Source organism: Pteronotus mesoamericanus, unplaced genomic scaffold (genome assembly GCF_021234165.1).
Source record: "Pteronotus mesoamericanus isolate MK-2021 breed Mesoamerican mustached bat unplaced genomic scaffold, CSHL_Meso_final scaffold_99, whole genome shotgun sequence".
Taxonomy (NCBI): Eukaryota; Metazoa; Chordata; class Mammalia; order Chiroptera; family Mormoopidae; genus Pteronotus; species Pteronotus mesoamericanus.
The window spans coordinates 5,058,419-5,077,300 of NW_026555330.1; the positions used below are offsets into that span (position 1 = coordinate 5,058,419).

General features: G+C 46.0%; 1 protein-coding gene and 1 pseudogene across 2 annotated transcripts; one reads left to right on the forward strand and one right to left on the reverse strand.

Moving 5' to 3' along the window:
* Positions 1 to 135: 135 nt before the first annotated feature.
* AP4B1 (adaptor related protein complex 4 subunit beta 1) lies at positions 136 to 9,022 on the forward strand. 2 transcript variants are annotated; one of them, XM_054564759.1, is made up of 11 exons: positions 136 to 200; positions 382 to 540; positions 1,927 to 2,151; positions 2,620 to 2,750; positions 3,302 to 3,449; positions 4,005 to 4,501; positions 5,590 to 5,673; positions 6,446 to 6,549; positions 7,307 to 7,514; positions 7,733 to 8,014; positions 8,271 to 9,022. In XM_054564759.1, the coding sequence occupies exons 2-11, from the start codon at positions 428 to 430 to the stop codon at positions 8,696 to 8,698; spliced, it is 2,220 nt and encodes a 739-aa protein (XP_054420734.1). In that variant the 5' UTR covers positions 136 to 200; positions 382 to 427; the 3' UTR covers positions 8,699 to 9,022. The 2 variants fall into 2 exon arrangements, with proteins under 2 accessions (XP_054420734.1, XP_054420736.1); XM_054564761.1 differs by lacking the exon at positions 136 to 200 and adding an exon at positions 219 to 270.
* A 1,048-nt stretch (positions 9,023 to 10,070) lies between these two features.
* Positions 10,071 to 14,370, reverse strand: LOC129063724 (lactadherin-like; annotated as a pseudogene).
* Positions 14,371 to 18,882: the final 4,512 nt, after the last annotated feature.

Sequence of the window (18,882 nt, forward strand, 5' to 3'; positions counted from 1 at the left end):
TCAGTTCTCGTTAGGAGAACGTGAGTGGCAGCTGCTCTGCCTGGTCTCTGGAGGGGGAGGCGGGACTTCCGCAGAAAACGTGATAGGACCGGTCGGTGACAGCAACCGCGTGGAGGCGCCAGAAAGGCTGGAACCGAGAGACAGGGTGGGGTCTGCGGACTGGGGCCTGCGGGACTGGAAATCCCGCTGGGGGCTTAAAGGTAGAGGGAAGACCTGTGGGCGGAGAACCGGCCGGCAAGCCCTGGGGAAGGAACCCGAGGGCCTGCGGAGGTGGGCTTGGGGATCGCCGGGGGCAGAGGGGGTCGAAGCTTGAGTGTGCCGGGCCCACGGCCGCTGCGAGATCCCGCGTCCAGTCGCTTCACTGGCACTTGCTTCACCCAGGTTCCCACGTCGGGGCTGTGGGCCTGCCCCGAGAGCGACCGCGAAGATGCCGTACCTCGGCTCCGAGGACGTGGTGAAGGAGCTGAAGAAGGCTCTGTGTAACCCTCACATTCAGGCCGACAGGCTGCGCTACCGGAATGTCATCCAGCGAGTGATTAGGTATCAGCCAACGCCCTCACCCCCACCGCAGGGCCCACCGGGCCGGTGGCCCTCCGAAGGGGTAAATGCGCTTTCCCACGAGGCAGTGCTGGGAGTCGAATCTTCCTGCTTCCCTGGAGCGCTTCCCTGCTTCCAAATCCCTGGAGTGCCACCTCGGTCTCCCTCGTGAGGCTTAGTTTTCACCTCGGTTGTTCAGCGGGCTGGCTTCATCCGTGTCTGAACCTAAACTACCGACTCCCAGACCTGTAACATACCTAGTACAGACCGTTTTTATCTTCAGGCCCACATGCTCTGCCTACTTGGCATTTCTGCCTGGATGTTTCTTCAAAGACATGCAAAATAGCACCTACGTCCTTTTCCCGCCCCAAGCCTGCTCTTCCACATATATGTGTGGTGATGAATGTCGCTGCCCAGCTGACCAAAGGCCCATCTTGGTGACACCCGATCTTCACTTCTCAAGTCAGACGGATTCAGAGTTCTTTCTAAATATCCAGCCTTTGAAAAAAAACGATTGTTTTTTTTCTGTTCTGGTTTCATTTCCAAGCAATTGCAGGAGCGGGCCACCTTGTCCCCTCATTTCAGGCAGAATGATTTTTCCAACATATGAATTTGAACATGGAAGTCTTGCCTACAGCTGTGGATCACAAACTTTAGTATGAACAAAATTCCCTTGGGGTGCTTTAAAAAAAGTGTAGATTTTTCATCCAGTCCAGTAGTTGCTATTTCAGTAGCGTCGAATGGAACCCCGGAATCTGCATTTTAGACAAATATTCCCATCTAATTCCTGTAGAAGACCATAGATTGAGAAATGGTGGTCTACAGAATAAAGTCCAATTTTTTTTTTAATCATAGCACCCAAGGAACATTGGGCTAACTCTACCTGTAGACTCAAAAGAAGGTACCATTCTTGTTCATGTCTACATGCCACATGACATGTATCATTACCTATCCACCACACTTGCCTGGTGAGTCCTGCTGATTCAGCTATTATTCCCTCTGTGGAGACATTTTATAATTTCCTGGCAATACTAGACCTCTATCTATTGTACTGTAGTTATTGGTGTTCTTGTCTGGCTCCTCAGTAGTCTTTGAATTCCTAAAGACATGAATCCATACCTTTTTCAAGATTATGTCCCAGGGCGTATCCCTGGAATGTAAAAGCTGGATTTCACTGGAATGTACTAGGAATTCAATAAGTATTGGTTGAATGACTAGAAGAATACTTACTGCAGGCCCCTGGTGTGACATAATAGACAAGGTGGACCTGGTTACTTCCCTCTCAGAGATCGCAATCTAGTTGGATAACCAGGACAAGTATAAAGCACCGCCCATGGTAGGGTGGGAATTGAGTATTTTATTTCTTCCTGCTCTGTGTCTTGGTTTCAGGCACATGACTCAAGGCGTGGACATGTCTGGTGTTTTCATGGAAATGGTAAAGGCCAGTGCCACTGTAGATATAGTTCAGAAGAAGTTGGTTTATCACTACATGTGCACATATGCCCCCCTGAAGCCAGACCTGGCCCTCCTGGCCATCAACACACTGTGCAAAGACTGTTCGGACCCCAACCCGATGGTGCGAGGGCTGGCGCTGCGGAGCATGTGTAGCCTCAGGTGAGCACTCTCTTCTCTCCGGATTTCTCAGGGGCTGATGAATTTAGGAGGTCGGGGGCAGGTTTTTAATGATAATTTACTTGAGCTCCTTCATCCTGGGGAAAACAATGTTGTAACCTGAAAACACAGGCTTTCAGCCATTACTTCAGCCTGCAAACCTATGTCATACAGGTTCATTAGGCAGAGTTTTTCATCCTCACTCTACGTGAAATAATTCTTAGTTTGATTTAAAGATTTCTAAACAGCTGCATGCATGTGTGTGTGTGTGTGTGTGTGTATTTTGCTGCCTGTGCAGCTTTATTCCAAGTGAAAAGGATGCCTTTAAAGTTTGGCAGCAGCTTTCTCCAATTCATAGGCTGATAGATGCGCATTCAGACATCCACTAAATCCTCTGTTAAGTTATTAGGGGGTGAATTATGTCAAATCTAAGACTTCAGGATCTGGCTAATGCCAGGATGTGTTTCCTAGGATGCCTGGTGTGCAGGAGTACATCCAACAGCCTGTTCTCCTTGGTCTGCGGGATAAGGCTTCGTATGTCAGGAGGGTGGCGGTCCTTGGCTGTGCCAAGATGCATAATCTTCATGGAGACTCTGAAGTGGGTAAGTTTCAGTGTAATCCATCCTAATCAATATTTATTTGTGCTGCTCTATATGTATGACATTGTGAAAGATTATGTAGCTTTGGTAGAGAACAATAATGTGGCCCTGTTTCTGTGTATGTCCCTTAAGTGGTGTCCCTTTAAGTGGGAGGCAAGGCTTGATATTTTCTGAGATTAGAGGAGTCCTTTCTTTGCCCCGAGTGAGATCCTTTGCCTTAGCTACTTAGAATAGATTGGAGATGGCAATTTTTTGGCTCTGCTTTTACTGTGGCTCTCTTCCCTGACTCTGAAGCTTTTCTTCTTATAAAGATTTTATTTATATATTTTCAGAGAGGAGAAGAGAGGGAGAAAGAGAGGGAGAGAATCATCAATGTGTGGTTGCTTTTCGCATGCCCCCTGCTGGGGACCTGGCCCGCAACCCAGGCATGTGCCCTACACTGGGAATCCAACTGGTGACCCTTTGGTTCTCAGGCCAGTGCTCAGTCCACTGAGCCACACCAGCCAGGGCTGAAACTTTTCTTCTTTATCTGAGGTCTCTGTTCTCTTTTATAGATGGTGCCCTGGTAAATGAATTATACAGTTTGCTGCGTGACCAGGATCCAATTGTGGTGGTGAACTGCTTGAGGTCTCTAGAGGAAATTCTGAAACAGGAAGGAGGTGTTGTCATCAATAAGCCCATCGCCCACCATCTCTTAAATCGGTTTGGATGCCTCACCTCGGTGCCCTTTTCATTATGATGAGATCTGCATCCTAGGGGGATCTTATCAGTGTGTTGGGTTAAGACGAGGCCTTGGATACCTTCCGCAGAGTAGTAAAGAAAGTTAGTCATAACTGTGAACTTCCTCATATTGTGCCGAGAGAATTTCTTTCACTTACCTTAGGTCCTTTTGGTGATATGGCAGAAACATTCTGTGGGGATAGGCTCTGTCCCCCTCTGCAGTCACTATGACCCCTAAGCTATTTCTGCTGTCTTAAAATGTAGGGGACCTAGGGTAAAGTGATCACAATCATGTCTTTGGCCGTAGGTGAGTGTGCATTTGGGCATTTGAGTGTACTGTAAACTCGTCTTGGAATTTAAAGTCTATTTTGTGTAAACCTTAGATAGTACATAAAAAAAGTAGTTTGTTTACGGTACAGCCTATTTTTAGGAAGTCTCCCTTTGTTACGAGAACAGATGACTGGTGACATGGCAGTAGCATGGAGATGGTCCTAATTTTGTTGCTAAAATAGCACTTTTGTTTTCTTTTTTGGCTAGAATGTCCAAGCTGGACCAATGGGGTCAGGCCGAAGTATTGAACTTCCTGCTACGCTACCAGCCCCGCAGTGAAGAGGAACTGTTTGACATTCTTAATCTATTGGACAGCTTTCTCAAGAGCAGCAGCCCAAGTGTGGTGATGGGAGCCGCCAAGCTCTTTCTGATCTTGGCAAAAAAATTCCCCCACGTACAAACGGATGTGCTTGTGCGAGTCAAGGGACCACTGCTGGCAGCCTGTTCTTCGGAGAGCCGCGAGCTCTGTTTTGTTGCCCTCTGTCACGTGCGCCAGATCTTGCATAGTTTGCCAGGTCACTTCAGCAGCCACTACAAAAAGTTTTTTTGCTCCTACTCGGAGCCACACTACATCAAGCTACAGAAGGTGGAGGTGCTGTGTGAGCTGGTGAACGATGAGAACGTGCAGCAGGTGCTGGAGGAGCTTCGAGGGTACTGCACCGACGTGTCTGCTGACTTTGCACAGGCCGCCATCTCTGCCATAGGTAGGCGTCTGCTGCCTTTCCTTTTTGACAGCCTATACCACCCCGCCAGAAAGCTGTGGAACCATAGAGAGCTATAGGGAAGGAATCTTACTTCAGAGACAGAGCACCACGCACCAAAGACTTGGGGCGGTGATGACGAACGAGGGAAGGAAGGTTTTTTGGGTCAACCCTGGTGTTGCCATCTCTTTCAGGATAGAGAATACAGGTCACTCAAATTATAATACTTAAAATTTATATTGCCTTTTGTTGTCTACTATCCAAAGTGTTTTCCTGTTCATCATCTTGCCACTGTCCTGTGAGGCGGTCAGGAAAAATGGACAAGTGTTATTAGCTTCATTTTAAAGATGAAGAAACTCAGGCATCGAAAGGTTATTAAATTGCCAAAGGTCATATGGTTCCTGAACTGGGGCTGGAACCCAGCTTCCCTGACTCAAAGTCCTGTGTGAAGTCACCAGTCGTTGATTGAGCAGCTACTGTGGACTCTGTATTGTGCTGAGTAGGGACCAACACAGAATACATCCTCAACCATACAGGCTTTTTCATGCTACTCTCTTGGGGGTTTGAAAGGCTAGAGTAACCCACAAAGCGAAAGCAGCTGGGGAGCGAAGTTTTGGAGAGCTTCACGTGGAAGGGAAGAAGGAACCCTCCTGTGTAGAATAAAGCAAGGCTGTTTGGGAGACAGAGAAAAGGGAACAAGAAGGAGAGTGGAAATCCTGCAGTGCGGAGGCTGCAGGTGAGGGTTCCCAGCAGGAACGCCCAGTGCAGGTGTATTGCATCCAACTCATAGCTGCCTCATCGCTGCCTGCCAGAGGTATTCCTTTGTGACTGAGAGTTTTCAACCTTGGTCTGTGGGGAATTCCTTTTCCATGAACTTTCAGTTTTGAACTGGTCTATGAAAAACAAACAAAAAGCAGATACATTTTTACCAAATTTCTCTTTATAGCAAACTTAGATTCATATTTCATCAAGCAAGGGGTGATGTTTTTAGGTATCTCCGGTTGTCTTTGTCTTTGGCTGGTGGGAGATTATTTTAGAATGAGGGGCAAGTATCTGACTTAACAATCTTCTCTGCTTTTCCCCCGCTGTAGGGGGCATCGCCAGGACCTACACAGATCAGTGTGTGCAGATACTAACAGAGCTGCTGGGGCTTCGACAAGAGCACATTACCACAGGTAATGGCTACCTTTCTAGGACTTTTTTGTCACTTGCCTGGCCTAAAGGAGTTGCTCAAAAAATACTTATCGTTGAATGACATAGATGTTTAAACCTTTTTTTTTTTTTTTTTTTTTTTTTTTTTGCATCATCACCTGTTGTGCTCCAAGAAGCATAGTATCTATGTATCTAATAGGGGAGAGTCTTCAGGAGGCCAGGAGGCCTCAGGCTGTGCTGTAGATGATGAAGGGTACTTAGGACGACCTGGCTTGTTATTTTCCCACCTTTACATCTCTTTTTGCAATAACAGCATAATGAAAGCAGTGGCTTCCAGGGCTAGGACTAGGGTGAGGCAAGCAAAGTGCTGAGGGTGCAAAAATTTAGAGAGGCTCTCCTCGGGTTCGCGCGAGTCTAGCCCTGCGTGTCTTCCTAAATTATACACCCTTGGCTCCTTGCTGGGCTCACCATAGTCCCAGCCCTGGTGGCTCCATTTCTGCTGTCTCCGGAGTGTCATTCAACAACACTACCCCAATTTGAGTACAGCTTTACCTTCTTACCAAGGGCTTTCACATCCGTTAGGTCATTTATCTCCCTGGCGCTCTGATAAGAGTGACATTCACTTCAGAAATCATTGCCCACGTCAGACATTTCTCAGAGAATCATCAACCACCCCTCCAACCTCCATTTAAAGAAATCCACCTAAACTCTAGTCTGGACAGAGGACTTCTCTTGAGCTTTCTTCCTGCGTGGAGGCCCTAATCCTGTGCTCTTGTGTCCTGAGCTGTGCCGTAGTGGTGGTGCAGACCTTCCGAGACCTGGTGTGGCTGTGTCCTCAGTGTACGGACGCCGTGTGTCAGGCCCTGCCCGGCTGCGAGGATACCATTCAGGACAGCGAGGTAGTAACTCTCCTTGACTTGGAGGCCAAGGGACCCTGCATGGGACCCGGCCCTCTGAAATGGAATCTATGTGCTCTTTCTACCCAGTGCCTGACGTGGAGATTCTTAGAATTGATTGCCACCTCAGAGTCTCTTTTAGGTGCAGATGGGATATAAATTATAAAAACATTAGGATCTATCTATGGTTTTTGTTACAAATACTTGGATACCATTGTTCTCTTGAATAGTTTTGAGTCAAATGTAGATCATGGAGTTTGCAGCTGGAATGAAAGTCAAAATCATTTGCCAAATTTTTACAAGTGTCCAGGCTTCACCCCAGTTCTACTGACTTAAATATGCAGGAGTGAGGGACTTCGATACATATTTTTAAGAAGCCTCACAGAGGACTCTGATTTGCACTCTAGGTTAATTGCCATGATTCCTTCATAATCATGAAGTAATTTAGAGGAATTTTTCAGTAGTTTCCACTGAAACACTAAACCCAGACTGGGGCAGAGGCCCCAAGGCTGAGGAAGCCTCACTGCTACATCAGCATAGACCCTAAGAGTCTTGAGTCTCCTTTGGTGCAGTAGGATTTCATTTCTATTTGATGTAGAAAGTGCAGGAGGCGGGATCGACACAGTGCAAGTTGAAATAAATAAAAGATGACACTTTTTTGGTGACACTAGGAAGAAAGCAAAACCTGTAACTGTGTGCTATCTCCTGTGATGTAGACAACCAAAGGTTGAGCACTTGTTTTTATTCCTTCATTCCCCAGGGGAAGCAAGCGCTCATTTGGCTACTTGGTGTCCACGGAGAGAGAATCCCCAATGCTCCTTACGTGTTGGAAGACTTCGTAGAGAACGTGAAGTCGGAGATGTTTCCAGCTGTTAAGATGGAGCTGCTCACGGCGCTGCTGCGCCTTTTCCTCTCGCGGCCTGCTGAGTGCCAGGACATGCTGGGGCGTTTGTTGTCTTACTGCATAGGTAGGTCCTCCAAATGGAAAGAGGACTTGCCGTGACCCGTAATAAAAATTCCCACGGCTTTCCTTGTTCTGCAAATCATGGCTGGGACCCAAGACAAAAATGTTAATGCTTTCTAGGGTTTCCTCTAGCCTTCATTTTTTCCTTCTGTTTTGGTTGGCACAGGGGTAGGAGGAGTCTGTTTTTGTTTTTCATGACCTCAGTCTGTTGTCTTGCCTCAGAGGAAGAAAAGGATATGGCAGTACGGGACCGAGGTCTCTTCTATTACCGCCTCCTCTTAGCGGGCATTGATGAAGTTAAGCGGATCCTGTGTAGCCCTAAGTCCGACCCTTCTCTTGGACTTCTGGAGGATCAGGCAGAAAGACCTGTGAATAGCTGGGCCTCTGACTTCAACACGCTAGTGCCAGTGTATGGCAAAGCCCGCTGGGCCACCATCTCTAAATGCCAGGGGGCAGAGCGCCGTGGCCCCGGGCTCCCCAACCCTGCATCCTTTGCTGCATCAGGTAACATAGTCCTTACTTTATATCTTGTCACAAAAAATTGTTATCTTTTGCAGTGACTGGTAGAAAGTAGAATACCCTAGCTAAATCTCAGACTGCTGCCTGAGCTCGTGAGCAAGAAGGAAGTTCATCATTGGCCATCTGAGCCATTTACGCAAAGATAAAAGTCATGTTATGTACATTTGGAAACCTAGGTATAAAAAAATGTGGTTTCTGTAAATTAAGAACTTCTCTCACACAAACTCTGTGGCTCATTTAGGGCCCCTGATCCCTGAAGAGGACAAGGAGGAGGCACAAGAACTCCCCGATTCCGGAGCCCTCGTGCTCGTCCCCAACCACCACCTCCCTGCTGAGAGTTTTGAGAGAACTTGGCTTGGCCTCGAGGTTGCTCATCAGCAAGCGCTCCCTTGGCAGGGAGCCATCCGTCCTGACACACTCCAGATGGCCCTGCAAGTCGTGAACATCCAGACCATCGCGGTGAGCAGGGCGGGGGCGCGGCCATGGAAGGCCTACCTCAGCGCCCAGGACGACACCGGCTGTCTGTTCCTGACAGAGCTGCTGTGGGAACCCGAGACCTCGGCCATGCAGATCTCGGTGAAGCAAAGCGAGGCGAGAACTGAGGCTCTGGGCAGTTTTACCTCCGTGTTAGAAACTGTGCTGGGAGCCATTGGAGACATAAAGTCATAGTCGCCGCGGCACGCTGCCTGTCTGGAGTGAGGTGAATAGCTGTCAGAGTTTCTTAGTTTTTCTTATTGGACCTGCTTGTAAGTCCAGATAATATCACATGCAAAGGAGGCTGGGAAATCTGGGAATCAGGATTCTGAGGTTTTTGTCCAAAGACCATGGACTTAACTCCTCTCAGACCTACTGGCGAATGACTCCGTTTTCCCAGGTGATGCGAACGTTGATGGCGGTAAGGGGACGGGAGTGGGGAACGGGATGCAGGATAGGGTGTGCTTTCCTTTCTAATCACTTGAAGGGTGTTTTACTAATTAAAGGCGCTCAATGTGTGCGGACACGGATGGAGTCAATCCTTCATGGGCGTCTCATTTCCTACCCCAGACTGTTGCAAACGCCTGACGGTTCCCATGCGTCTTCGGCCAGAGTTCCGTCTTCCGAGTCACGGCTCACCAGTCCCCCAGGCTCCCTCTGTTCTGGCAGAAGCAAGCCACTTGCAGTTCCTTGTGTATACCAGGCTCTCTCTCACCTCTGTGCCTTGTCACCTGCTTTTATTTCTGGCCTAGAACATTTCCTCGCCCTCAAATCTTTATTTAAAGTAACACCTAGTCTACCTTTCAGTGTTCGGCTCAGTCATGAGCCCTTTCAGGAAGTTTTCTGTGACCCTCACTGCCTGCATTAAGGGTCTCCTGCAAACTGTGAAAGCAGTTGCTACATATGTCTAGCAGTACTACTGTTATTTTTTTCTTGTCACTGTTTTGTTGAGCGATATATTCTGAAAGCTGTCTGTGTACCCTCCAGCGAAGAGCCCCACTCAGCGTCCCCGGGCCCACCGGCCTCCTCCTGTCTCTCCACAGACCCAGCCTAGCCCCTCTGCTCTCTTTCTAGGCTGCAGCACCAGGGTCAAGCAGGGTCTCCGAGGAGACCAGAGAGAGTGTCAGAGTCTAGGTCCCAGAGCTGGGAGCGGCAGCCTCAGGGCTGAGAGGCAGGAGACTGTTATCTCCAGCCCAGGGCCTCAGGGCCATGGGGGGCGGGGGTGTGGGAGGCCACCTGTGGAGGACACAGCCTGGAATTAGGGATCTGGAGAGGTGCAGGTAACCCACACCCTTGACTTCGCTCTTCCCTGTCCATCTCAGACTTACTCAACTCCCACAGCACCTAAGGAAATGGGACGACATGAGGGCCAGGCGCCAGGGGCCGGTGGGAGGGGGGCATGTGGGGGGTGAGGCGGAGAAGGATGGAGGGAGGTGGAAGTGACAGAAGCCCCGCCCAGGTCACTATCATCAGGAGTCAAGGACAGATGGAGGAGGCAAGAGGTCCACAGAATGTCAGGAGGACCGACCGGAGAAGGGGCAGGTGCTCCTTGGCCATCCCGGTCACTTTAGCCAGGCCTACTAACAGCCCAGCAGTCCCCACACAGGGTGATTCGGTTGTGCCAGGCTACAGACAGGATGCACACAAAGTGAGTCAGGAAGGGCTTCTCAACCATGTTCTTGTGGGACTCATTGTCCGTGTTGCCTGGGAAGACCTTGCTGTCTACGGCTCCCTGTACTGTGCCCAGTTCATGCCATCGTCACTGTGGGCCACCTTGTAGGCTGCCACATACTGGATGTGGCCCGAGTCTCAGGCCTCCTGCATGATAATGCTGCTCACTCACTTCTCAGAGCCGAAGTCAAACTGCAGCCACTTGGAGGCAGTTTTCTCAGCAGTCCAGGCGTTGAACTTGTGCACTTGGAGGGGATACCAGCTGAAGGAACTCAGGCCCCAGGGCCTGTAGCTGTGGAGGCTGTGATCTGCTTGTTGGTGATGACATTGCCCTTTGGGCCCAGGGGTTCGGCACATCCATTCAACTCATAGCCAAGGAGCTCAAAGTGCAGGGTGGTGCAGCCTCGGCGGCAGATGCTGGGCACCAGCCTTACATACTACTGCACCTCTAGAGCGAAGTCAAAGGTGTTGGCCTTCAGGCCATGGTCAAAATTACCCATAAATACCTTATTTCCTGAGTCCCCTTCTCCCTGGATGAGCCGGAACTTTTCCCCATTGAGGATGTAAGCCACCTTGAATGTCTCCGCTCAGCACTGCCTGCACGGCTGGTGCCCTGTCACCACATCCGTCACCTGCATCTTGCACATCAGTTTCACATGGATCCAGGGGTTCCTATCGTAGTTGCTGGCTGTCCAGGCGTTGACAATGCCTGTGCAACGCAGGCAGGCCAGCCCCGGGGCCCAGCGCTGCATACTCATGAAGCCCAAGTGCACAGACGAGGCAGAGGTCTGCCAGTGCGTGATGGCACTGTCTCCAGGCCCAGAGGCGCGGTGCAGATGGCCTCACGGTGGAGGCCTGTGTAGCTTCGAGGACACTTGAAGATACACTGGGTGAAGACATCCCAAGGGTGTGAGTTGTCAATCACCTGGCCATCCTCACTGCGGCAAGCATTTGGGAAAGAACTATTCTCAGTCTCCTTGCAAATGAGGCCATGAAGCCTTCAGGGCAGAGGGAATGGAAGGGGAGGTTATTCTGGCCCAACAAGCGGGTCGCAGAAGTCACCTGAGGCTGTAAAGAGGCCAGAGGTGGGGCGGTGGCAGGGGCAGCATGCCTGGGGACACGGGGCAGGGGATGCAGCTGTGCAGACCACAGGTGGGGAGTGGGGGGTGGGGGGTTCTCACCCCCGCTCCTGCCCAGTGACCCCTGCAGAGCTGCTAGTCAGGCACCCATGCTTTCTTCGTTCAAAGTTTGTCATCTCCCTTTCCAAGGGGTTAAGGGCATCAGGGGTGTTGCACTAGCCCAAAACTGTTCTAGAAGCCTGCATGTGCTTTTTTATATCAGTGGGCACAGCGTAGTTAAAAGTTCACATTTATAGCACAAGAGATGGTGTGCAGGGAACAAGATGACAGGGAGGGGTTCTGGGGTCTCGTGCTCTGACCGTGGTTGTGCCCAGAGGGGTCTCACCCCCTGCGTCCCCTCCCGCGCCTGCCTGCAGCAGCTCTGCGCTTTTCAGTGCCGGGATCTCAGCATAGCTTCTGCGCACCCAGAGGGGTCTCTGGCTGATCTCCCGGCTTCCCCTTACTCTTAATTTTATTCATACCTGACCACGTTTTATACATTAATCGAGACAACTTAAGGCAAGAACAGATTTAATAAAAGGATGGAAAAGTATAAATAACTAGAGAATCCAGAACAGGGAAAACAAAAATACTCGTTAAGACCAGCTGGGTTAGAGATAGGGCAACACAGTGGTAAGGGCCGCAGACATAGTGGAGATAGTGGCCTTTCTTATCTCTGCAAATGATTTCGGCAGTCAGAGTGGAGACAAATAATTACACAGTTGTCATCAGAGAGGAAGGAGCATTCCAATGCTAACTTCTAAAAGAAATTGACAGGTAGTTTCAAATACTCAGAACCTTGTCCTGAGAGACGTGTGCAAGGTTCCCATGGCAAATTAGTCATTGGTTTCACGTGACTGATGGACCACATATCCTACAAATTTTTCACCCACTTCTTCTCTCAACGAGGTTCTTAATAGGAGTAGATAACAGGCAGCATCAAATTTTGTGGTAAGGGCCTGGGTTGTGCCAGCTGTTTGTCTCCACTGTTCAAAGGACAATGATTGTCTTTGTTTCCTTCTATTTTCACAATATCTGCCACCTAGTTATTACTCTAATATTTATTGAATGAGTGGCTTAAGTAGTCAGATTCTGATGGTGTTTTGGGATTGGTGCTTGAAGTATGTTTTGTTATATTGTATCACCTATGAAGAAAATAATGGAATTTCATCTAGACTAGGGTTTCTCAGAATTTGCACGATTGATATTTAGGGCAAAATAATTCTTTGTTGTGGGGGGATTTTATTGTTGGATGACTATTAACAACATCTCTGGCCTCTACCCACTAGTTTCCAATAGTACCCCCAGTTGTGACAACTAAAAATGTCGCCAGATGTTGCCAGAGGTGCTTGCTCTGGGGAGTAAAATGACCCCCAATTGGGAACAGTCGATCTCTAGATCATGGATCCCCAGGGACTGGAAATAGAGGGATCAGAACAGCTTCAGAATTGTTTTTCCATATTTCTTTTTTTTTTTAAAGATATTATTTATTTATTTTTAGACAGAGGGGAAGGGAAGGAAGGAAACATCAATGTGTGGTGGCCTCTGAGCGCCCCCTACTGGGGACCCTGGCCCACAACCCAAGCATGTGCCCTGCCTGGGACTCAATCAGTAAGTGACCCTGTGGTTCTCAGGCAGGCGCTCAATCCACTGAGCCACACCAGCCAGGGCTGCTTTTCAATATTTCGACTTGTTTAGTTAAACTGGGAATGTTTAGTTAGGTACTAAAAGAAATAAAATTGAAGCTCAAAGTGCTGCCCATTTGAAGTATCACAAGGGAACAGGATATAGGTGATAGAAATTAAGTAAACTGATTGACTTTCTTTTTAATTAAAGACTGTAATTAAAAGTTTGACCTAACGAAAATTAGGTATGGCTCAGCAATCAAATAAATGTTACTTGAAGGAATTCCAGCTTTTGGAGTTTTTAGAAGATTAAGTTGCTCTACTTAGTCTCTTTTCTGTCATGTAAGGGGCATAGCACAATATGAAATTGTTGCTTTTGAAAATGTAATTTTAAGATGATCTCAGTGTAGAACTGATTTCTCCTACCTGTAGCCTAGTTTTGATACTTTATAAGCAAAATGACTAAACCATGTACATATACCATGTGGTTATTTCATATTCCTTGCCCCTGGGAGCTCCTTTTAGCCTCTGCAGACATGTGGTTTCATGATGTGATGTGTTGGGTATTTATTTTTAAAATCTATGAGGGTAGGTGATACTGTATTTTTGAGAAAAATGGCCTTCGAATATCTATCTTAGTTGGTAAACAGAATGTAACACATCTAGTGACAGTGGAGTTTTGGAACACGGCAGACGCAAGCAGATGCAAACATTTGCGTAGTTTCTGAGTGTCATTTTATTGCCACATGCCTCCATCCCCTCCCACTTCTTTTGAGTGGGAGTTCTATTACTCTTCTTCTATCCCTTTCTCATATATTGGGTGTTTGGGGAGAAAAACACCCAAATGACTTACTGGGTTGGCCAAAAAGAATGTTTGTTTTTTTCTGTAAGATGGCTCTAGTAGCGCTTAGCTGTCTTTAATTCAATCAAAACTATTTTGTTAGAGTGTATTGTGACAGCTGTCATATCAATGTGCATTTAAAAAAAAACTTATCAAAATGGGTGAATTTTTGTGTAGCCATTTTAATATTGAGATGGAAGAAAATTTGCAACATTTCTGGTGTATTATGCTTTATTGTTTCAAGAAAGGTAAAAATGCAACTGAAATGCAAAAAAAAGATTTGTACAGTGTCTAGAGAAGGTGCTGTGACGTGTCAATTGGTTTGTGAAGTTTCATGCTGGATATTTCTTACTGGACAATATTCCACAGTCAGGTAGACCAGTTGAAGTTGATAGCGAGCAAATCAAGACATCAACTGAGAACAATCAATGTTATACCATGTGGGAGATAGACAACATACAACATCCAAATCAGTCAAGTTATTGGTGAAAATGAAAAATGTGTCTTTTAGTTTATGGAAAAAACCATACGAACTTTTTGGCCGACCCAATATTTTCTTAGTTATAGATCCCCACATTAAGAGGAATTGTACCTGAGGATTCTCATCCACATGCGGACCTGGTACACATACCAAGCTCCTGGACTTTGAACCAATGATACAATGAGATGAGGCTTTTGGGGAGGGATAGAAAGTGTTGTGGCCCGAGTGGCAAAAGAAGCAAGTAATAGTGAAGAAAGTCTGGCCTCATTTTTTCAGCAGTAGTTAGAAGTGCAATATTAAAAAAACAAGAGTGAAGGGTATGTAGGCTAGTGGGGGTGGTTTCAGAGGCCCAAAGAAAAAAAATAAACAAAGAAAGAAAATTGCTAGGAGGGTGTACACTCTGCGTCTGTAGCCTTACAATATTGATTATTCAAGATTAGAGACCACAGATGGCGTTTGTCCATAAGCACATCAGTGGTGAAATGAGGAAAGTGGTTTACTATTGTGGGAAAAGCTTTACTGTTTGAGGTAAGACAAACTTAGTTTTAAATTTCTGTTTTGCCACTTAGGTTGGGCAGGCTATTTTATAGCAGTTGGATGGTCTCTTATACATGTTTTTTGTTTTTGTGTATTATTTTGGGACTATGTCAGTGTATTTGTTGGAACCCTTAGATTGTCAATGATTAGCTCTAGTGTGAAAGGACGTTGGACTAGAATTGTCTCTGAGGGGCCTACTGACCTGAGAGGTCTGAACCTACTTAGTAGTAACCGATGTTTCAACCCTACTGACAGATAATGACAAATGAAAATGGCTCTTTGGCTATTAATTCCTGTTCCTAGTCCAAAGCAGTTTATAATCATTTGTTTTTATAAAATGAAATAGAAAACAAAAGATTGGCTCTGATTATTTTGCACGATAGAAATTGCATTCTTTCTTTCTTTTTTTATTTTAAAATCATGTTTATTCTATTATAGTTGTCTCAATTTTTCCCCCTTTGCCCTCCTCCACCCATCCCACCCCACCCCCTGCTCCCACAGTCAATTCCCACTCTGTTGTCCATGTCCATGGGTCAATCATACATGTTCTTTGTCTAGTCCCTTCTCCTTCTTTTCACCATTGTCTTCCTTCCCCATCCCCTCTGGCCACTTTCAGTCTGCTCTATGTTTCCATGCCTGTGGTTTATTTTGTTCATTAGTGAATTTTGTTGAATAGATTCCACTTAGAGGTGAGATCATATGGTATTTGTCTTTCACCAACTGTCTTATTTCACTTAGCATAATATTCTCCAGTTCCATCCATGTTGTCGCAAAAGGTAGGCGTTCCTTCTTTCTTTCCTTTTTTTAAAATGCAGATTGATTTTATTTATTTATTTTTTAAAATGTCAAAATCCATTATAAAATATTAAAAAATTTAAATCCATTATAAAGTCTCAGCAATTAAAACAACATGACACCAGCACAGAAATAATCAAGTAGATCAATGAAATAAAATGAACATTCTAGAAACAAATGTGTGCGTGTGTGTGTGTGTGTGTGTATATATCTGTCTAACAGTGTACTATATGATTAAATTGATATTTCAAATCCATGGGGAAAATAAGGCTTATTCAACAAATAAGGTGCATGGACCACTATTACTTGAAATAAAACAAATATAGAGCCCTATTTCACACATCATATAAAAAATATTCAGATGCGTTAAAAATCAATATGTAAAGTCTAAGGAGTTTTAGGAGAAAATACAAAATAATACTTTTCTTACCCTGAACTAAAATATTCAAACCGAGAAGCTATAAAGGAAAATATTGACAATATGGCTATTTAAACATTTAAGACTAAGCAGTAATATACATATAAAAAAAGTTAAAGGACAAGTAATAGAATAGGAAAGTATTTGCAACACATCTAAAAAAGGGTTAATAGTTTTTTTGTTTGTTTGTTTTAGGGAAAAAATTCTACAAACATTTAGTCAAAAAATGGATAAAGAATATCAAAAAGTCATTTAAAGCTTTTTGAAAATAATAGGATTGGGCAAGAAATATTCAAAAACAAGTTTAGTTTCAACAAATAATAAAGTGACACTTCACACATCATTGTCACAATCAGATTAGTAAGTATTAAAAATATTGGTAATATCAAGTATTGGTGACTGTGAAAGGAACTGGGTATTCATAGACTCTTTTTCTTCATCTTCTTAAAGCAGCCCTGTTAGCATATCTTGCAATGCTGGTTTGGTGGAGGTGTATTCTTTTAGCCTTTTTTTTTTTTTGTCTGGGAAACTCCTTATTTCGCCTTCCATTTTAATTGAGAATCTTGCTGGGTAGCACAGTCTTGGTGGCAGGCCTTTGCTTTTAATGACTTGGAATATTTTTTGCCATTGCCTTCTGGCTTGTCTGTTGAGAAGTCAGCTGCTAGCTGTACCAGGGCTCCCTTATATGTTACTACCTGTTTCTCCCTTGCTGCCTTTAGGATTTTCTGTTTGTCTTTGACATTTGTCAATTTAATTATGATGTGTCTTGGAGTGGGCCTCTTTGGGTTCCTCCTGAATGGGACCCTCTGTGCTACCTGGACTTGTGTGACTTTTTCTCTCCTCCAATTAGGGAAGTTTTCCATCATTACTTTTTCAAACAAGTTCTCTATCCCTTCCTCCTCTTCTTCTCTTTCTGGTATCCCTATTATACAGATATTATTATGTTCCAGGTTGTCTGGCATTTCCCTCAATGCTTTTTCATTCTTTTTGAGTCTTTTTTCATTTTCTTCCTCTTTCTGGGAGCTTTTTTCTACCTTATCCTCCAGCTCGCTGATTCGCTGCTCTGCTTCATCTAGCCTGCTTTCGATTCCTTCTACTGTGTTCTTCAATTCAGAAATTGTATTCTTCATTTCCTCTCGCCTCTTATTGATAGTTTTGATGTTCTTTTTCATGGTGATATAGTTTGCAGTAAGTTCCTCGTAGTTCCCCTCTAGTTTTTGGTAATTCTCTCTGAGCTCACTGAGCTCATTGAGCTTCCTTAGAACCGTTGTTTTGAACTCAATATCTGATAGTTTAGTTGCCTCTATTTCATTTAGTTCTCTTTCTGGGGCTGGCTCCTTTCCTTTCAATTGGGGGGTGTTTCTTTGTCTTTCCATTGTTTGTGAGGCTCTTCTTTTTTGCGTCTGCTTCTTAAATTGATCTGGGTTGATTTCATGACTTTGTGGTGTGAACTTCTATGGTAGGAGACTGTTGTTTTTTCTTTCTGGATCTGCCTCTGATGATGTCAGATGTTGACACTCTCTGACCTTAGACAGTCTGTTCGAGACTTCCAGGAATCTACTGTCTGTGGCTGTCTCCTTCAGTTGTGAATCTAGTCACTCTGCACTCAGAAGACAGGTTTAGACACCACAGGGCAGAGCAGAGTCCCTCCTGGGGATGGGGTATTGGGTCCTCTCACGCTGCTGCCGCTCAGAGGAGTGGTCTGACTGAGCCAGATGGCTGCTGCTGTATGGAGGAGAAGTCAGCACTGGGATCCCTCCGGCTACTCTCTCAGTTCTCTCCCCAAAGCCTCTGTCTCCAGTCTCTCCTCAAGTGTCTCTAGACTACTCTGTACCCCTTTTAGCCAGGGATCTAGTATCTGTGGCTGCCAGTCTGTACTCAGCAGTCAGGCTTTAGCACCATCAGGCCAGGGCTGAGTCCCTCTTGGGGGCGGGGCTATTGTGTCCTTTCATGCTGTTGCCACTCGGGAGTGATCTGCCTGAGCAAGATGTCTGCTGTCATGTGGGGGATGAGTCAGAACTGGGATCCCACCAGCCACTCTCTCAGTTTTTTCCCCAAAGCCTCCTTCCCCAGTCTCTCCTCAGGTGTCTCTAGTCCACTCTGCCCCTGTCTTTGCCAGAGACCAGAGTAAGAGGCTACAAATAAAAATTTATGTATTGGCCCTTTAAAAGGCTCTTTGCATCTCCAGAGGCCCATCTCTGGCAGAGAGCAATCCTGCTGCTTTTTGCAGCTGGCTGTTATCTGTGTACTTTTTGGGCTCTGGTGCTGTAGGCTGGAGATCCCTGCTTATGGTTTAGACCCCACTCTTCTCAGGGGTATCCATCTGGCTGTTTCAATATCCTTATGGTACTGCTGCTCATAGGCTCCCCGCCTGCCATCTCGAGTCTCTACCACACTCCTTACCAGTTAGGTTGTGTTAAAGCTGATTCTTCTATCTGTCTGAGGTTATAGGGCTCCTTTCTCGTTATTGTTCAGTTGTTGGTTCCACATGATTTCTTCACAATTTAGTTGTAATTCCAGATTGGCTCTGGGAGGAGGTCAGTGTGACTTCCATTCACTCCTCCACCATCTTGATTTCTCTCAGAAATTGCATTCTGAGCAACTGACTTAGCATTTATGCCTGAAGCTTTTATTAATTCACCAGGCTAGAATACTCTGGAAAAGCTGATATGTTTGTGTGCTGCTTCTGGGACCCAAACCCAATATCTAGGTGTGGTTACATTAAGAAGGGAGCCATTGTAGTTGAGTGTCCAATCCTGATACCTTGTAAAACAGTGGTGGAGCCCAGCCCTTTTAGGGAAGTCCTAATCAATCCTGTTAACAAGTGAATCCCAGGTCCCTTTTCATCCTGGCCATTAGGTCTTGGACTGAAAGAAAGACATTTAACATTTAC